This window comes from Acromyrmex echinatior, chromosome 16, assembly GCF_024713525.1.
Source record: "Acromyrmex echinatior isolate Ae372 chromosome 16, ASM2471352v2, whole genome shotgun sequence".
NCBI lineage: Eukaryota > Metazoa > Arthropoda > Insecta > Hymenoptera > Formicidae > Acromyrmex > Acromyrmex echinatior.
In genome coordinates, this window is record NC_141867.1 from 3,476,505 (window position 1) to 3,497,052 (window position 20,548).

General features: G+C 30.2%; 1 protein-coding gene across 8 annotated transcripts in view; it reads right to left on the reverse strand.

The window, feature by feature from the left end:
- LOC105143143 (limbic system-associated membrane protein) overlaps positions 1-20,548 on the reverse strand; it is a 245,856-nt gene that overhangs the window by 75,207 nt on the left and 150,101 nt on the right. For all 8 annotated transcript variants that reach the window (XR_015547698.1, XM_087414346.1, XM_011051205.2 and 5 more), the window contains 2 exons: positions 18,472-18,579; positions 4-143 (listed from right to left, as the gene is read on the reverse strand). Coding sequence is in view for 7 of the 8 variants with exons in the window: in XM_087414346.1 (XP_087270472.1) it covers positions 4-143; positions 18,472-18,535 (204 nt within the window). In the remaining variant the exon portion in view is untranslated. The remainder of the gene's footprint in view (positions 1-3; positions 144-18,471; positions 18,580-20,548) is intronic.

Here is a 20,548-nt window from a genome sequence, read left to right on the forward strand (position 1 = left end):
TACTATTCCAGGACTGTTGAATTGGCAGGGCAGCAGTGCGTTTCCGCCAGTTTGTGCTAAAACATCTTTGATGAATTTTGACCTCGCACGAGGATCAACTGGGTCGGTCTCTTTTATCGAATCGCCTCGTTCAATTACGCCATCTGTAAATATTCGATAGAGAACTTTTACATTAACGATGCTCGACCTTAGCAGAAGAATCGATTTTTTAAATTCTTTAAATCGTCTCGAGTCGTAACTATAAGTTAGGAGTCATAAAAAAAATCAAATGTCAAAGAATCGATTTGACAAAGATCAATCTAAAAGATCAACGTAGTTAATTGCATACATCTTTTATCTCATTTATGAATCTAATGTAATGTTAGATTTATTTTTTATTTCAAAAAGTGAAACTTCTCCTTTTTCCTCAGGGAGACTATTCCACTGGGCTTTTTGGCTTATATTCAAGGAAAACATGATATCTGGAGAGCACTCGCGTGGGAATCCAAATTTAATTGTTGGATTTCGGTGATAATTATATAAATTAGATAGGGAAGGTTTTCTTGTCTAATTAAATAATATTCGTTAAAATCTTTAAGCTCTTAATTCTTCTGTTCAGCATTCAGTAGCTAGAAGTGGTTGTCAAATCGTTTTCAGTTTTAATGAGCTGTTAGTTTTCAATGGGTACTCAATTGAACATTCGTTAATAAGAGAATTCTGTAAAAGTTGACATAGAGTTTCAAGTCGGAAATAGATTTTGAAGTAGACAAGTCAAGAATATATCGAGTGTCCCGAACATTTTCGAGAGTTGAAAAAAAAGGATTTGATTTGATAAAAAAAAATTTTCAAAGTATTATTTATCAATAAAAGATTTGTTAAAAAAATTTAAGGTTTGCATCATAAAATTGAAAAAGGATTTAAAAGATTTCGTTTATACGCTTGCGATATTACAGAAATAATTTTGATTTTCATAATAAAGTAAAATTTTTATCAAATAATTAACATGATTGCATATTGATCGTTATTATGAAAATATATTTCTGTATACTCAGAAAATTGATGTTTTCAATATTTTACTTTTCTTTCATTATATTAATAATAATTTCCAATCATGTTTGCATTATATAAGCACACATTCTTCTTCCTCCATTGAGCGCGCCGCTTCGAATTTCATAACATTCGAACGGAAAATGATTATTGTGTAAAAGGATGATTAATGTAATTATTGTATTCAATAACAGCACGTGCAATATAATAATGGTTTATTTTTAAACGCGCCTACGAAACTTGATACATGTTATTTGTTGAAATTATAATAATATTTGAATTTAATACACAAATATAATCCGAAATATTATATCTAAGTAAGTACAATCTGAATGTGTGTATTTCATTAAAATTTCATTGTTAATAAAAAATCGCGCAATTATCGTGCTCTTGCAACGGTAAATTTTATGATGATTCCTCTTTAGTAAGAAAATGTTTTTAATGTGATTTAAAATTCGCGTTATACTTTTAAAGAAAATTTTGTTAAATCTGTATTAAAGGAATTTTAACGAAAAAAAAAAATTATGTATCAATGCTATTAGAGAATTTTAGTAGAATTTTCTTTAGTTAAATATACAATTTTACCTCAACAAATTTAACGCGTGACTTAATTGTCAAGTTTAATTTGTAGTGGAAAATTACAACTAGCTGGTTGAAATTTAACTGGTTAAGCGGCCTGTGGCCTCGCTTTGCTGGATGTTAGGTGTCACATCCGCGTTTATCTCTTCATTATTACAAGAAGTCATCTGAGCAGTCAGCGCGCACGTGTTTGAACTAAAGCGTAGAGATTCCGGCTTTCCCTCTGGCGTTTACACCTATATTCAATATAGACCGAGGATATTGGAGATTACGTTACCATACATGTGTATGATTAGTTCAGATTAGAACTGACTGAATCGGTAATGGCTGCGTCGCGTATTGCGTAGATCCATTCGATCGTGCTATAAGTTCGATTCGCGTTCCCGTTCGCGTGCACGCTACGAACAATGGATAAAGAGACGAGAGGAAATTACATCGACGTCGCTCGTAGCAATCTCAGCGTTGTAATCCGTAACAGCATATTAAAATGCCGAGCGGACGATCATTTGTATGTCGGCGCGATATCGGGTACGCTATCGATCGAATATTTATAATGGGCATTTATAATAGGCATTTATAATGGGTACGATATCTCGTCGCATTGAGAGCGTAATATCGTCGCATTATGGACAAAGCACGTATCAAATATCGGTTCACGTTGTTGATATCGGAGGATACTGATGACGAGGAGAAATTCGCTAAAATACATATTATTCGGCCAAATCTGTTAAAGAATTTAAGGTATAGGATTTATTATTATTGATCTTAAATTTCAAAAATTTCGTAAAAATAGAGTTTGTATAAAGCAAGATATTTGCATACATTTTGGGTATGTGTTAAAAAAGAGTGATTAAATGACAAATATTTCAAAACATGGACATCAAATCTGAAATGTTCACTTAAAAAGTCTTAGCATTATACATTTAAAAATCGTTTTCAAATATTTTGAGAAGACATTTATGTTTATAAAATTTTTCATTTTATTTGTTTACGTCATTTCTTGCGTTACCATGTGTTCTAGTTTTCTTATAAATTTCTTCCTGTGCTCTCTCAATTCCTAATTTGTAAAAGAGAAGTATTTATTACCACCGCTATTCCAGTTTTCGATGGAAAACTCCCACTTTTTTAACGAACCTCCGGTTTTTCGGCAGATGGAATAAATTTCCAATTAACAATTATAAATTTTGATGATTTTTTTTAAGTGCACATCGCTTTTTCCCCAAGAAGCTTTTTTTTTTAAAGAGAAGCTATGACAAAGTATTAATTTTGACAGTAGCGATCGAGTCTCTCTCGTAAGATAGTGGTCATCTTTAGTCGATCTCGGTCATCGATTTCTAAAGGAATAGCAATCGAACTGCGAAAATAGTGCCTACTGTACCGTTCACATGTATAACTAAGCGTATAAGTAAGATGATTACAGAAAGCGAAGGCTATGTATAAAAATACATTTACAAAGTAATAATTTTTGATTGCGAACTAAGAATTTTTGTCAAGCAAAAATTAGATGATTAGCGTCAGTACAAAATGAATATTAAAAATTCCGATAGGTCCGATTTAATTCTGCTGATTTGGATTTCCTGCTAGCTTTATAGAGCTGCAGAACAAACAAAAATCATTGGTTGATAATAATCTCGTACGTTTCGGTTAATCTTCTAATCTTCTTCAGCGATAATAGATGCAAAATTACATATTTAGTACTGCTCGTTGTACGCATACAAAATTGGAAGATGCCAATCTATTTTTTGCAGTATCTAGGAAAGCCACAATAAGTTATCTATCGAAAATCTCTCCCATAGTTACAAGATTAGAACTCACAATGTCTGTGCTTTTAAAAACGAAATGAAATAAATATTTTAGCATGGGAAAATGAACGAAGAGATATATTAGAGATGATTAATGCTATTATTCTGTTGTTTTATGTTAATCATCTCTGATTAATCAATCTCTTATTGTAATTTTGCTCATTATCTAATATTTTAACGTCGAATTAATACGAACTTTTTAACTGTGTATAATGAATCTGGTGATATATGGTTTGTCATCAGACTAAATTTGAAATCATGAAAAGATTTTAAAAAGATTGCGTTGCTTTGAAAGAATACATTGATTAACTCTTTATCGTGTGCGACATCTTGTTTCCTCCAGAGGATGATCTGTCGCTTGACTGTCGTTATCTATCTCGGTGGATCGCTCGTGACTTACTGCTTACTCGAATTGACTTTTATACGAGTCAAGGTACGAATGGGATTGAATAAGCATGAGAATGAATCGTCGAAGATCCGTGAGTAAATAGATATCGCAAATTCATTTCATGTTCCACTCAACAACAGCTGAAGTTTCTCCTTTATGAATCGATTTGCTGTTTCCGACGCTCATCATTTTGTATTTTTTCGCGATTACGTCCAGTCTGATTCTGCGAAAATTTTGGTTAGTTGTCTTACGATTTACATCGTAAATCGTTTTCAAGACATTGCAATGCATCTGTCCACGCATTGTCGATTCCATGAGTTATCACTCGTGTAGATTAGAGATGCTATAACAGAATCAGAAATCACGAGAAATTCTGTCGAAATCCTACAAGAGAGAAAAATATGTGTTGTTGTATTTTTATAAATTTTTGCGATTCTTTAATTATCTAATTAGATCACATTTTTATCAGTATATTAATAAAATTATATTAATGTTTAGTTTTTGAGAAATAAGAGAGTATTTCTTTAAAAGACCTATATCAATATCGACAGGTTTCTCTCTCGTAGAATTTTGACAAAATCGCTCGTGGCCAGATTCTATTATAAGGTTTCCAGTGGAAGTTTATGCTTCGGCCGCTGGTCGCTTCCGGGCCGGTTAACGAAGGTCTGTGTGTAACGACTTGGCGTGAGCACCGAAGCACATCGTAAACTGTATTGCGTTGGTCCGAGAGAATATTATACACCGTTGACGTGGGTTGCCAGTGACGCGTACAGAGCCGAGCTGCATCATGGGATCGAGATACTCACGTCTAGCGTCGGAGCTAGATGGAATTTTTATGACCGAATGTGTTAAAAATATTATCGTGTCATGGGACAGGCAGTTTTCCTCGCGAAAAGCGTCGGCAGGCTCATTCGGAATGTATTGGACAATGCCTATGGCCGCACTGGCGCGACGCGACGCGACGCGGCGCGCTACATATGTCGGAGTGATAAAGTATTCCGAAAATGTGATTCTATCGATTGTGGAATACCGGCTGGAATATATCGAGACTAGTAGCTCGAGGTTAAATCGTCTTTTGTGATGTATTTCTCGCATGATCGAGTTTGAATGGAGAAAGAAACGGCTACAATTCGGAATATTTCCAGACACTTCATAAAATTTTTACGCATATCGTGGAGCTAATTTTCAACTTACTTTTTTCTGCATAGAAAAAATGATTTTGCTGAAGTATCTAAAAATTTAGTTAGACACAGTTCTGAAAATAATTTTATTGGTTCACAATAATTATATAGAAAACTCAAGCATGAGTAATAAAAATGTTGTAAAAATTTTGATGTTCTAACAATCAGATCAAGTATCCTTCATAATTATTTTGATAGTCCAATGAAATTATTATCAGATTTGTATTTAATTAATTTTTATATATTTCCGTTTTTTCTGTATAAATAACATTTTATAACATTGTTAACAAATTTTACATTATACGAAGAAATAGCACGGACAAAAATGGTCTTTAATTGCTATTTAAAAGATGCAATACCACGACACGAGTGAACAACGTAATTACTCTCGTGCGGATAATTCCCGAAGTGTACACGAATATGGAATAGTTGATGCTATTGAAAATTGCCGTGTTGAGCGTTACATGTTCAGAAAGTACGAAGCGCTTTTAGATATACACGTTGCATTACATCGCCGTTGCGCTTATGCATATGCAGAAACGATAATATGACAGCTCGCAAAGTATTCCACTGTATATCCTCTTCTACGAGATTACCAGCTTTCTGGTACATGAGTGTGTCGGAACTTCCCTTGTCGACCCATCCGTGTATCTAACTTCAAACCATGTCATAAATCGAAAGATATCATGCGAAAATGTTGCGTAGAGCATCAAAGGTAATATTACAGCATAAATCAAGAGATTTTTTAGATTAAGAAATATTATGTGAGAGTCCATGCAAAATGTTGTAAACTGTTGACTGCTTTTTCGAAAACATTAAGGATAATAATATTCTTTTTTTTATTCAGTTTTTTTATGGAATCTCATTTTATAGAAGAGAATTTATAGAAAAAATGAGATATGTTATTTTTCTTTTATATTTTATATTTTAACTGTTGGTTATTTTTTGAAAAAATGTATCAAAAATTTTTAATTATTTTTTTAAGGAAAAAGTAAAACTGTGGTAATTACATTGAAAGATTAAGAATAGAGTGAAAATGATTATAATATAATCATAATATGAATGTAACATGAATATAACTTTGAACCTTTTTTCTTTTTTATTTTTTTGTATAGTATTTTTTAAATTAATTTTTTATATTAATTTTTTAATACCATTAAAATTTATTTATGTATATGCGTAGTGTAATTATATCAGTATGTATATAATAAGTATGTATATAAAAAGCCGAAAAACCATATCATTTATTTGTCAATAATATTTATTATTACTTGCATTATTAGTAAAAAAAAGCATTTTGATAATAATAGTAAAAGTGATTAATGTATAAAATCTTAAATAAATGTTTAAAATATTTTGTATTTATTACGACTTGTGTATACGCGAAAATATAATTTTATGTAGTATATATGTATTTAATATCCTAGCAAGTTTATTCCTTTATTGTACATTTCTATCTTCCATTGAGACATTGTATTTGAGAATTGTCATATATAATCTTCGTAATATCTTTGGATCCAGGTCTGAATCTCGGAATGCATGTGTAGATGTATTTTATGCTCCGCGTATATATCAAGTTGACGAGGTCGCGCCGTGATATAGAACGACAGATTATTACACGGATTCTGATGTCACAGGTGTTGCTCTTGGTTGCTTGTCAACAGGTTTACGTCGTCGGACTCTGTATGCGGTCAACATCGCTAGTGAAGCGTGTACATGAACATGAAAAGCAATATGCCCTAGATACCACAAATAATTTTTATTTTTCATCAATTGCGATTAATTACAAGTTATGAAATAAATAAACAAAATTATTATTAGCTAAAACAGAGGAAAAAAAAAATGTAAGTTCTTTACATATTACAATAATATATATGATTATATGTATTATTAATATGTGAAGAAATATATTTTTTTATTGCTTTCAACTATATTATATTAATATCATGTTACATAATTCTTTCTCATTTTTATTTTTTTTTCGATGTGTACAATATTTATGTAAAAATCAAAATCAAAATATTGAATAAAATTGGTAAAATTAAAGGTAAAATATTTTATAATGAAATTCAAAACGGGATAACGATGATATTGAAACTTAAATTTAAGTTGTCATTTACTAATTCGCTATTATAAATGATAGACCATGATTGATGTAATTTTAGAAATATTTTAAGTTATTTTTCTGACACTGTTGTAATTTTTATTTTTTCTAAAATATACAGATTTCTATTTTTAAGAAACATGCAAAAATTTTCGTTTACAATTGTTTCATTTTTTTCATGTAGAAATATCAAAAATATTGTCACATCATTTAATGAATTCGTGAATATTCCTAAAAATTTTGAACAATCTATATTACATCGTAATAAGTAGATTATTGTTGTACTAATCCTAAAATCCTGAAACGATCATTTCTCTCGCAGTAGTGACAGATTAACTGTAAGAGTGTAAAATTTTAACGAGCTGCGAAGAGAGAAACGTAATCCGGGATAATGGCAACTCGAATGTATAATAGTAATGCTATTTTATTTATGCGTTTTTGTCATACGACAAGTGCAGGACAGAGAGATTCTCGGATCTCTCTATTCTGTAGCCAATCAACAGGCTTGAAGAATTTGTCGAACGACAAAAACGCACAAATGAAATAGCAGTCGTATACTGCAATAGAAAGGGTGATATGCGAACAAAGAAAGACGAAAACAATTTCTCTTGCGACTTGCACATGCACAGCGAATCTTAAATTCCAAACTCGCCGCAATAATCCCTTGTCTCCTTCCTCCCCTCCTCTCCTTATCTTCGCATAGCCGAGTGAATGACTAGCGTAATTGCCGACGACCCAGTTGCAACCGACGCCGGGGGTTGCATTTCGAATACGACAGCGGACGGGTGAAGGGTGAGGCCAATGGAAAGGCCGGGTTACGTTGCACGTCAAGATTCCGTCTCGCGATTCCGTATCAGGCGATTAATCATCCGCTCGCGCTTTAATTACGACCGTCGGTGCTTTACACGTGGCGACGTAGGATATACGTAGGATACGCGCGAATAATCGCACGAAGTTACTTGTCGAGCTTGCGCGAAACAGTTCCTAGGCAAACGTGAATGTGCATTGTGTGTGCATTTTACATAGATAACCCAGTCCGAAACTCTCTCGAAGAATCTTTAATATTTACGGAAACAATAAACGCGAATGTTGGACCACTGAACGCTGTTGGAGTTGAATGGCGCTATAATACTAATAATAAAATCATCGTTAGCTCACACATTACGGTTAAGAATAAGATTATTATCCCGGATAGCACGGGACATTCCAGCAATATTACAGTAATGTTGCAACATTCCAGGTATATTGCAGGAACGTTGCAAGTTGCTGCCACATTGAAATTGAAAAGGATGCCCGCCCCGGATAGTCGGGAAGTTTAAGTTCCATCGGTTGGGGTGATATTTTACGCAACAAGTTCTTTGCAGTGTTTTAAAATTCTAGCATCATTATTAAATTGGTAATCAATTTGTGAAATTATTATGTATGTCAGTTTCAGTTCGACAATAATTGACACACGTTTTTATAATTGGAAGGTGTATTTAAAATTTACATATAGGTGAATATTAATAATTATAAATGGGAATTAGATAAGAATAAATCAAATAAGAGAAAAAAAATCCTATTTTTAATGAAAGTAAATCTTGATGTTTAATACTTCATACATAGATATACAAATATTTTTCAGTTTTATGAACGATCTGCGCATCGATTCGATTCGTCGAAAAAGTAATTATAAACTGGAAGTTGGAAATATTACAAATTACATTGATTAATTTAATAATAATGTTAATAAATATTTTAAAACAATGCCAAGAATTAAATATTATTTGTAAGCACCAAGGTCTCAACGATATTTGGTCTTTTCTTTATTTATTTTGCTGCATTATTGCTGGATATTCATTATTGTTGCGCTATTAACATATATGTGATTTTAATGTAACTAATTCCAAATTATTGAACTCACTTTGAATGGAGAAATCGACTGATCCACTATTAAATGTCTTAATATATACAGTTTCATATGTATTAATACGTCTATCTGCATGCTGCACCATCGTGGCTATCGCTCGATTGATCAACTTCAACGACTAAAGTTACCAACTATTCACGATAGAGCGGACACGATCGATAGCGAAAGGGCTTTGACCACCATCATACAAAGGTCTCGTCGTGTGCTTGAGCCGTCAGCATAAAGGTCTATTTAGACGGAGCGATTTTTAATACGATCCTTAATATCGTCGCGTCGTTTTGCTATCAATCCCGTTGCTGACACTTAGGATAATGCTCTATTTTTGATAAACTACTAATCTGGAAGATGACATTTTCCTAACTGTCATCTCTCTTAAACTTGACAGAAATCTAGGACAATATCCGATCTTATAAATCAAATTTGAAGTTTGTTTCTCGTAAATCGTTTAAATGCACAGAATCAAATGTTAGACAAATATGTAATAGAATGTAAGTATTTGACAAACAAAATTATTCAAAGATATTTCAACTTTTTAATAAGTTTGCAATCGATTTTTGTGTCTGATTTTCTCTCTCTCTCTCTCTCTCCTCCCCCTTTCCCCCTTCTCTCCTTCCTCTTTTTTCGAAATTCTCATAATTTTTCTATATATATATATGGTGAATTTTCGGTCACTCGCATTATTGGATTAGTACACATTAAAGGCTGCTTTATATAAAGTAGGTGTTCATAAATGTAGTAAAATAATATAATCAACTTAGACAATAAAATAATACATGTATAGTCTGTTAAATAAAATATTATTACTGGGTATTTAAATCGTTTAAAATATTTATATGCTTTTACATTTAAATTGTAAATATGGAAATTCACGCAATAAAATACACATAATATGTTATTGGACACTGAAACCTGCTTTGACCAAATATCATATTTTCGCTTATTTGTATTTTACGTTTAATTTTTTAAATTTTATGTATAGCAACTTTTAGTATCCACTAATCTAATGTAATGCAAATGACCGAATTCACTAATAGATTTTATAATACGCTATTTTTTTATATACAGTGTGCATTCATTTTTTGTGACGAAAATGAATAATAGAAAATGAATAATATAAAATGTTACATTTTAATATTCTAAAAATAATTGAACGGAAAGCACCATGAACGGCAAGAAAATCTCAATATCGAATTGTTATTCAAAAGATAATATACTCTCTTGTCTGCTCATGCTTCCAGGATGAAATATTTCGCTAGAAAATTCAAGCGTTTTAGTCTGATCCGACAAATAAAATTATACTTGCGAAATTCATCAGAGAGTGAAAATTTCGTCAGAACATCTATCTGCTGTTACAATAAATTGCCGGTTAAATATCGATGTACATTCCGTTATATGAGGCATAGATGTTATACTTTGCTCGACAGGTTCAGAACGCCGGCAGTGTTCGTTCGCGAAAAATTTTTGCGTTAGCCATCGCACAGTTTGCGCTCACCAAATATTCGGTGATTAAGATAGATCAAGTGGAATTTTAAATTTATTTTTTAATTAATCGATATTGGTATTTTTCAGATCCAACATGTATTCAGGATTTAATAGAAACATAAATAATCTCTGTTTTTCAATAAATTAAGAATGTAACATATTTTTTAACAAAATAAAAGAATTATGAAAAAAATGACAGATTATTTTTTCTTTATTTAATTTAGAAATAATATAAAAAGTTTGGTTTTGATTTAGAATTAAATAAAAATTATTTCAATAAGAAATAAGCATTTTAAATAATAAAAAGTATTTAAGATAAAATAAGACAAGTTTTATATTTAAACTATAAAATAATGTTTTTAATATAAATATTGATTTTATTGATCTGTATGTATATGAATATAACTGTGAATATAACTGAGTATAACTGTATATGAATATATTTGTACGGAAAGTATAAATTTCCAATTTTCAGAGACTTGTCCTGAAATTATATAATTTTAAACGGCAAATTAAGTTAGAGGAAATATAAAATATGAAATAATGCGTAAAAGAGTTTATAATTATTTTTTAACAGAGTTCTGTTACAAGGAATTGCTACTTTTTCAATTTTGACTTTTTAATATAAAAAGTGAGGAACTTTTTTTTTATTTTTGTAAGGAACTGTAGAACTAAAAAGAGAGAAAGAAAGTGCTACACGAACTGTCATTTTTTAAATATTAATAGAATGTTGTGCTAACTTCATAGATTTATGTTAACACATAATAAATTTATGTTAACACACTATTCTATTAATATAAAAAAAAATAATTACAATAGCACACACACTTTTCATAGTTTTAATTCCTTATTAAAATAAAAAAAGTTTCGCATTTTTTATATTACAAATTGAAAAATTAGAATTGAATTTATCAGAATTGAAAACATGGTGTACTAATTTTGCGAATTTAGCATGGCAATTCTCTCTAAAGTAGATACAAGAAAAAAATTATTTTACTTTTTGCTACAGTTTTTTTTAGTATTATTCGAATTATATCAATATGATTAATTTTAAAATTCTATTCAATTATCAATTTTAATAGACTTCGAATGTACAATAGACATTACGATACTTTAAAAAAATATCGTGTTGACAATTTATCTAGCGATATTTCTCGTTAGTTTTAATTTTTAACAGAATTTTATGTTGTACTATAAAGAAAAATGAATGATGCACTTACTTATCTAAAGAAATTTACATATCTTTTTTTCTCGTTTTTTCTCTCTTATTTCCTCCTCTGTTCCTTAATTTTCTGTAATCTTCCATGAATACTTTACATTATTTTGAATGTATAAATTAGTCATGTTTTAATTTTATTGATTCACCTTAGCTTACAATTACGACAATAGAAGTTGTTATTATTTATAGCGGTATCGGAAACGAATATTTCTGCATCAGATAGATGCGTCGATAGGTTGGAACGCGATGCAATCAAAACACTGTGATGCTATTTTAAATTGCGCCGCGATTAAAAGGTTGCGACGCGACTGACGGTGGGATTCGATATCGTTTCCTCCCATTCTTTTCCCGGTTTCTCTTACAATATATTCGCAATTAGCGGGATATTAAATTCTCGGACGTTGCTCTACGGCTTGGATCGCATGTCCGTTTCGCTTGTTATAGAGCACGTGCTCTGTTTGCACGCGAGCGCGATGGAGATCGATATTATTTAATTTCCGGACATTCGAATTTAATGTTACTTTTTGCCTAACATCGACATGCGTGAGCATACATAACTGTAATGTTTAAGAGCGTACGCATTCTAGTATGAATATTTCGATATGAAATTTCATTTATGTTCTACATGTGTAGTATTATTTAATAAAAATGTGTGACATTTATATATTATAAAATATCTTCTGAAAAATTAGAAGATTGAAACAACTTAGATAAAATTTAGGTTTAAATGCTCGAAGATCGGCATTATAGATTTTAACACGTCACGTAATATGTATCATCATGTAATATCGATCGATTATTTAATGAATCCACATTATTAAAAATAAATTTTTCTAAAGAACTTGAAAGATTTAAAAAAATAAAAATACGAAAAAAATAAAAATAAATAATTTTTCATTCTTATTTGTACTTTGAAAGATCATTATTGGATATCAATAACTGTATTTAATTCTAAGATATATTCATAGTTAGTTTTTATATTTAAAACCGTCTTAATAAAACAGTTTTAAGTTGTCATAAGTAAATCTCATAAGTCGCATTAGCAGCATCTTAAGACATTACTTAAGACAATGTTTAAAATGATCTTAAAATACGAACTATAAATATTCAACTTTTAATGTTTTCGAGAATTAGAAGTAAATGTAATACTCCGAATATGAGATTTTAATATAAAAAAAATTGGAGAAAATATCTTAAGAAGCTAAATGATATATTACGGAGACTTCAAAGAATAATAATCGGTTAGACGAAAATTCATTATTAAAATGGTTAAGATAAGTTCGTCGCTGGAAATAAATCTCGTAATTTATCACGAATTAAAGATAGAAATGTTGTTTATGAACGAATGTATGTATGCAGTCTGAACATGTTTTAAATATTCTCTATTTTTACTGGATCATTATAATAATTAATGTCAAGGCAGAAAATGCTACTCATTTCGCTATATTAAATAATAATTAGTATTAATAAATAAAGGCATGAAAAATGTAAAAGTTAAGTTTCCATCGTGCTCTTTTCCATTCAATATTTAATTAATAAGGATTATATTATTGAAATTTAATAAATAATATTTGTTTCGAATGTTTATTAAGTATGCACGTATTAAATGAATGATAAATATTGGCAGAGTTTATTTTAATACTAAATAATCAAATTAAATTTGCGATATGTTTTGATCGAAAAAAAAATAATTTGCTATTTAATAAGATAATTTTGCAATATAACAAAAGATAGATAAAGTTCATGTAACTTTGGACTTAGTAAAATTAATTAAATTTTATAATCAGAAATTCGAATAATTTGTACGTTGAAACTTTTTTTGTGAGACTGAAATGTTCTTTGCGGTTTTGTTTAATCAGTGCAAGTCCCATTATCGACTGTAGCCATTTGTAAGGAAGAAACCACTACGTACTTTGCAGTAATGAACCATCCTAGTAGTTTCTATGCATAAGAAGCGTATTGTTGTGGTAGCAGTTACTTAGAGATAATTTGTTAATTTAATTGACAATAGTTTCACCGTTTTGTCATAGAATAATTAAGATGTAATCGAGGTTTCAAATTTATTAATTGAAAATGTTAAATAATATATTTTTAATAAATATTGTTTTAGAACAATAATTGAAATACTATAGTAAAATAATGTTTTAGAATTATAATCCATTAAAAAAATTTTTACATAGAGAGAAATCTAATACTGTGATTAATATTGAAAAATAATAATTAATTTTATAATTTACTTTATACATTAAAAGTATTGTTTAGTACTTTTAATATTCCAAATAAATAATTAATTACTGTCTTTCAGTAATAAATTGGTTAGTGTCTATTATTAAAATGATTAGTATCTATTAAATTTCTATGAGTGAAAACCTTTCATATTAATAAAATTCTAATTCACAATTTGAAAAAGCCGAATACCATCCATGCGTTTTAGTTTTATTCTTACGAAAATTCTTGCTGAAGGCAAACAATTCCTTATAATTGAAATAAATAATAAAATAAAATAATATTAAAATATATATAAATTAAAAAATTCATTAAAAGATTTCTTAGAGAATGAATATCTTCGTCAAAACAATGTGACTTTTGTGTTTTAGAGAATCAGATCGAATAATAATTTACTATTCTTTTGATAAATAATGAAGCTAACAGTAGAATATAATCGGTTTCGTAGGGCTGACTACAAACTAAGTTTACTCGTCATTACCGCACTAGCTATGCAGTTAAAACAACGACAGTTTCGTTTACTCGCGCACGCTTCCACTGTTTCCGTTTTGTCGGAAATAATGCCTTTCATGTCTTCTTGCTTTCTCTTTCTCTCTCTCTCTCTCTCTCTCTATCTATCTATCTATCTCTCTCTCTCTCTCTCTCTCATTTCGTGGTACTACGATTTTATTAGTCAATTTGACATTGCTTTCGATAGTTAATAAAAGACTATGTTGTATGCATATTTTTAGATGATCTCATGTTAGTTGTTCGTGTAAAACTATTGTTCAACGAATAGAAAAACATGAGTGATATAAGCGATATGCAGATCACTCGATTTATTATATATGGCTAGTTGAGGATGTACGTGTAATGCGAACTTGTAACAAACCATCGCAAGATTCAGAAACGCAGTCGAGGGATATGACCTACTAAAGAATAGACGTTCCCAAGGAGTACCATACACATGGGGCGTTACGATTTAGACGTCGACGTCTAAAATGAGGCGCATGCTGTGCTGGAATTTTGCAGTTCCATCGCACCGTATCCGCCCCCGCGGACCACTCTTCCTTCATGCGGGATCGCATCTGCGGATGCAATAAGTTGCGTTACTTCCTCTCGTATTTCTCCCTGGCTACTGCCGCGCCCGGCGCCGTAACATCATGCATTATCATGGTAAGAACCAGGTCCAGCTGCATCCCGTTGGAACCATTTTGACGCGTGCGAATTCAAGTCTCTCGCGTACCATCGGGAATCGATTTGTTCCGGACATTCGATACAACGTTATAAAAGAATTTTTCTTATCATTCTCAATGAAAGATGTGGAATGTTATCTTCATACTGTGATAAATGACACGGAATATTGGAAATGGACTTGAAAAATATAATTGAACACTCACAGAAAGGACGGTTTTGCTGAAGTATTTAAAAGTTTGATTTAAATGTAGATCTGAAAATAATTTTGTTGGACCATCAAAATAATTACGTAAAACACTTAGCTAATTGCTTATAGAAAAACTTTCTGCAATATTTCTGGTCAAACCTTGAGCGGCCTATATAATTATTTTGAGGATCTAATAAAATTATTTTCAAAATTTTCAGATATTTCAGCAAAATTTTTTCCGTGTATCTTTCGATAGCAGAATTCATAAAATTATGACTTGCTGGCCTGACATTGAACATATTGTCATATATTAAAATCTGCACTATTATAATATTGTTTTCTTACTTTAAAACTGACAACTCAAAAAAATAAGTTTTTCAAGAAAGGAGGAAGACTAGCAATTTAATAGAAAATTATTGATTAGTTAAATAATGTAAACAAAAAGAATGTACTCTTAGAAATACAAATGTCATAAATGTCATTTTTGTTCACAGCCCTTAAAAATATATTTTTTTGAGTCATAACAATTTTGATATGCTACAAAATTATGACAAATCCGGAATAATTCATCAAAAGTGACATAACTCGAAATATTATCAACAATTTATATTTACCTTGATCAGCTAAAATGAACTAAATTCGAATTAAAACAATTTTTTTCAAATTTTAATTATCAAAATCTTAATTCTAATGTTTTTTTGTAAAAACTTCCATTTACTTAAAAAAAAAGACAACTGAAAATGTGTCACTCTTGTAAAAGGTACATTATGAATTCTTTGAAAGTCTTAAGAACGACAAGTAAAGTATTATTATATGGCAGACTGTGAAGTTAAGTTAATTTAGTTTTGATTGATACAGTAATCTTTATCTAACTCATTTATTATAGTAATAACTTGAAAATCATATTTCTTCATTTGTCACTTTTGAAGTAAAGAAGCGATATTAACATGTTGCAATAATGATACGCAGAATTCTGTGATAATGGCATAAAAATTTATTACAAAGTTTAATTGAAATATCCTATTATCGTGAAAGATGTTATCATGATAAATATACATTTAATATGATGCTATCATGCTAATATCTTTAACGATAATATTATTTGACTGGTACTCTGTCATTTTCGTTGGCCAAATGACCCCGGTATATTCTAAGATTTGTATCTCTATCTTATGCAACCATCAGGATCTTCGCACCGTAAATTAACTACCAACGCCTTGCGGGTAAAAGCGTTTGTTTTCGTTGCGGTTTTCATACACGGTGTATTCACGAAAATGTACGTTAAGGTGCGCTAAAGTTTCGTTCTAAATTTGTACGAGACGATAAATCCGTGTTAATATAAGCGAGAGAATGTAATACGCAAGTTGCAGCGTCATTCAGTATTTCCGTTTTCATTTGCGCTCAATGAACTGTGAGATGTATAAAGAATGATAAAATTAATAGAACTGACGTCTTTACAGTTTATAATTCAACTTCGGTTATATTCGTGAAAATTTTGCTTTTGATGTATTGGATTTGAGCGTGGAACTCATGAAAGTATAATATATGCGGAGATTAATTTGTAATGCATCAATAAGAATTTTAACCAGCTTTTTAATATTTCAACATCAAATCGAAATGTTTAAAAAATCTATTATGTGTGCGCGAATTGTATAAAATATATACCTTAAAAATTTTTTTATATCTCTACTTTCATTGTTGTATTTTTATTAATAAAAAGATATTTCATATACCTTATCAAATTTTCTTTGAATAAATATGGCACAATTAATAATGTGAAACAAAGCAGAGAGAATTTAAATATTAAGTTTAAAAATTCTGACAATAAAATTCTCTAACATTCACATATATTTATTCCGCTAGTAATTTACGCAAATTTGTATTTGTTTTTCTCTTTTCTCATTAACTGTTATCAGAAATCAATTGATATATCAATTATTTTTGAGTAGTGATAAAGTGGAAGATATAATAATATGACTGTCGATATCTGCAGTTTTTTCTTATTCCCGTTTATCTTCTTTCTTTCTTCTTTCCCTTTGCTTCTTGTTCTAGCTATTAACCGTTATCGAGACGATTCTTATCACATGAGAGAGGAACTCGTTAGTGCACGAAAACCATAAATCGTGGATGGGAAACAACGGAGTTCCGTTCGGCTTCCACGAATACGAGAGGAGTTGCCTAACATAAGTCCTTTATCGGAAGCATCTCGATAGTTATCAAAGCTCGTTTGATATCATTCACATTCTCCATTAATACTCTTAGCGTTATTACATACATAAGTAGTAATATAACTATCCGTAAATAGAAGATTGTTAGAGAATATTCTCGAATCATTCGAGCAAAACTACGTTTATTCTTATAGATAACTAAATATGTTTAAAAAAAATGAGAAATACATATATCGCAAAAAACTTTCTATAGATATTTATTTATAGGTAATTATATATACCAATAAATATTTTTTATAAGTAATTATGTATACCAATTAGAAAGATTATTATTGACACTTTACGCTGTTAAATATTAACAAATTTAAACTAATTCTTTAAGTTAAAGGATATTTTATTATTTTTAAATTCCAAGTGTGTTAAAATGTATTATATGTAATACAAAACATATGATTAAAAATCACATCTAATCAATCTACTTCTGCGGTTGAATTGCTTACAATTAATTTCATCGTTCTATTAACGTATGCACTCAGTAAATAATAAATTTTTGAGTCAAATTTAATTTTTAATAACATTTTTTAATTAAATTTTGTTTAATTCCATTCTTTTTTAAATTAATGATATATTAAGTGACGATCTTTAGGAATGATAAAAATAACTCAAATTAGGTATAATGACATAATGAATTTAATAGTAGGTAATGTATTGTTGTTGGAAATTCTTATCGTAATTGTAGTAATTTTAAAAAACATTTAAAGAACATTTTACACGTATTTGTAAGTTTTAAAACGATTCATCTATCTTAGTCTTATTATTGGCTCGAGCAATGCGAGAAAGAACGATCATTAATCACGATAATTTATTTAATGTGTCAATTGATTACCGACTCAAGTCGACTAAATGCGGGATTTCCTAAGAGCATTTCTGAAAACGAGGGATTTAAGCTGCACGATGCGCTCGCTTTTTCGCGATACCATTGCATTTTTCCGGCGAGCGGATGTTGAAGAGGAGCATCGCTTACCGATTGGCTGTATCAGGTAGCGCAGCGATGCCAGCAATGGCAGGATCAATAGAAACGGGGCCATGACGGCTTCGATTCAGACGTCCATCTCGCGTTCATTCACGAGACCTGTAACAGAAAAAAGCGCACGCAACCATATTAATAGCCCACCGCAATTTTCTCAGCAATGAATACAGCAATGGACTCTTCACACAACACACACACACACACACACACATATATATATGTCGTGAAAACTGACGTTCATTATTTCGATAATCGATCAAATATCGTCCCGGATGGACGAATCAATTCATTCCTTCCCATTTCGCATCAAGTAAATATCTGTCTTTCCTTTATCTTTTTTCCTGTCAAAAGTATTTATTGCGTTTTCGTTGCTGTTTTGCGGATACAAAGAGCTTCTTATCTTGTTATAAATACACGATAATTCACCTTATAAAAGATGAAAGATTCAAACTGATAAAAATATACCTTTTGAGATTTCCATTATCTTATTTTGCTACGATTGAAACATATAATAAAATATTTAATAATAATATTAAAGTAAAATGTATTGTAATATTAGATTATATTAGGAACTTAAATAAATACTATATACATAAAATATTCAATTATTTTTATTAGCTTTATTATTATATATTTCAGTAAAATTATTATTATATATGTTAGATTTTTGAATTATAAATTCATATTTCCTCTAGATTTTATGATGCAAATTATCGGTATGATAACAATTTAATCCTATTAAAAATCTACAATTAAGTTTCATATCAAATATTTATATGTAATAGTTCAATATTCGTGGTTTTACAATATTTATGAATTTGATATCCATCAAATTTTTACAATTTAAAATTAATTAAACAATTCACAATTGAGCAAACATTATGCACATGTTGATGTTATCGGTTTTTCTTGTGATTATGTTTCTCTTACAATCCATAGTTGCTTTGACCTATTGCTTTTTATTCCGGCAGTAATATTTGCTGAGAAGGCATTTGCGCGCGATAAACTTTTCCAACTATGCAAACTCTCGTAAAACTAGCGGTTTTTAATGGTAACTCGTTGGCAATAGCCAACGAGATGGAGAACAAGATGAGAGCTTACTCGCAATGTACTTGACTGCGCCGCATTTGAAGCGGCAGGGCTTTCTAATGTGGATCATGTTCACTCATTATTAGCTCAAAGGAGAAGAGAGCCATTATGGAAGGGAGAACAAAAGCCAAATGATGAGAATAATGGAGGCAAAGAGCTTTCTAACAAGTTACGTCGTATTTGTCGGATCTATGGTTGATACACATCACTGCGGCATCAACGAGAATTAGAACAGCGAGTGATGGAATCAAGTTGTTATATATTAATAATTTTGATTCAATTCACTCGCCACATTTATTCGGTTCGGACTAGTCACGTTGGTCCAAATAGAAGCACGTAGTTTCCAAATTTTACATCGATATGTGTATAACAGAGCGATAGATAACCGAAATCTAATACATATCCAAAGCACCGATAACTATCAAATGAATCAAAGTAATAAAGTAATAATAATGAAAATCTATGAGAGTCAGCATTATTTATGTATGTTGATTTGCATAGTGAACAATTAAATGTACAAAATCATTCACAAATAAAAAATTTTTGAGACAACTTGATTAAATATTAAATATAGAGAATATCCATTATTTATTAGGCTTAATACAAATTGTAAATTTTCGAAATTAATAGAATAAGTAGAATGCAAAAATGTTCATTAATATTTTTAGTTTTTCAATCTTTTTCTTATTACAATAAAAAATGAATAATAAGAAATGTACCAACTTTCTATTTATTATGTCATAAGAATTTCTTTTAAGTTTATTATACAAAACATCGAAAATATCCATTGTTATTGATACAAAAATGGATTAACGCAAAATATTGAATTATAAAAAAATCTATTTTTTAAATATATAAATATTCTGGTCAATCTAATGTTTCTGAATATATCTTGTAGTATCGTGCGGAGCAACTAGTAACTACGACCGTTGGTCGTAGAACGTCACTCCGCTAACAGATATACGACAAATGCGTTTCCGTG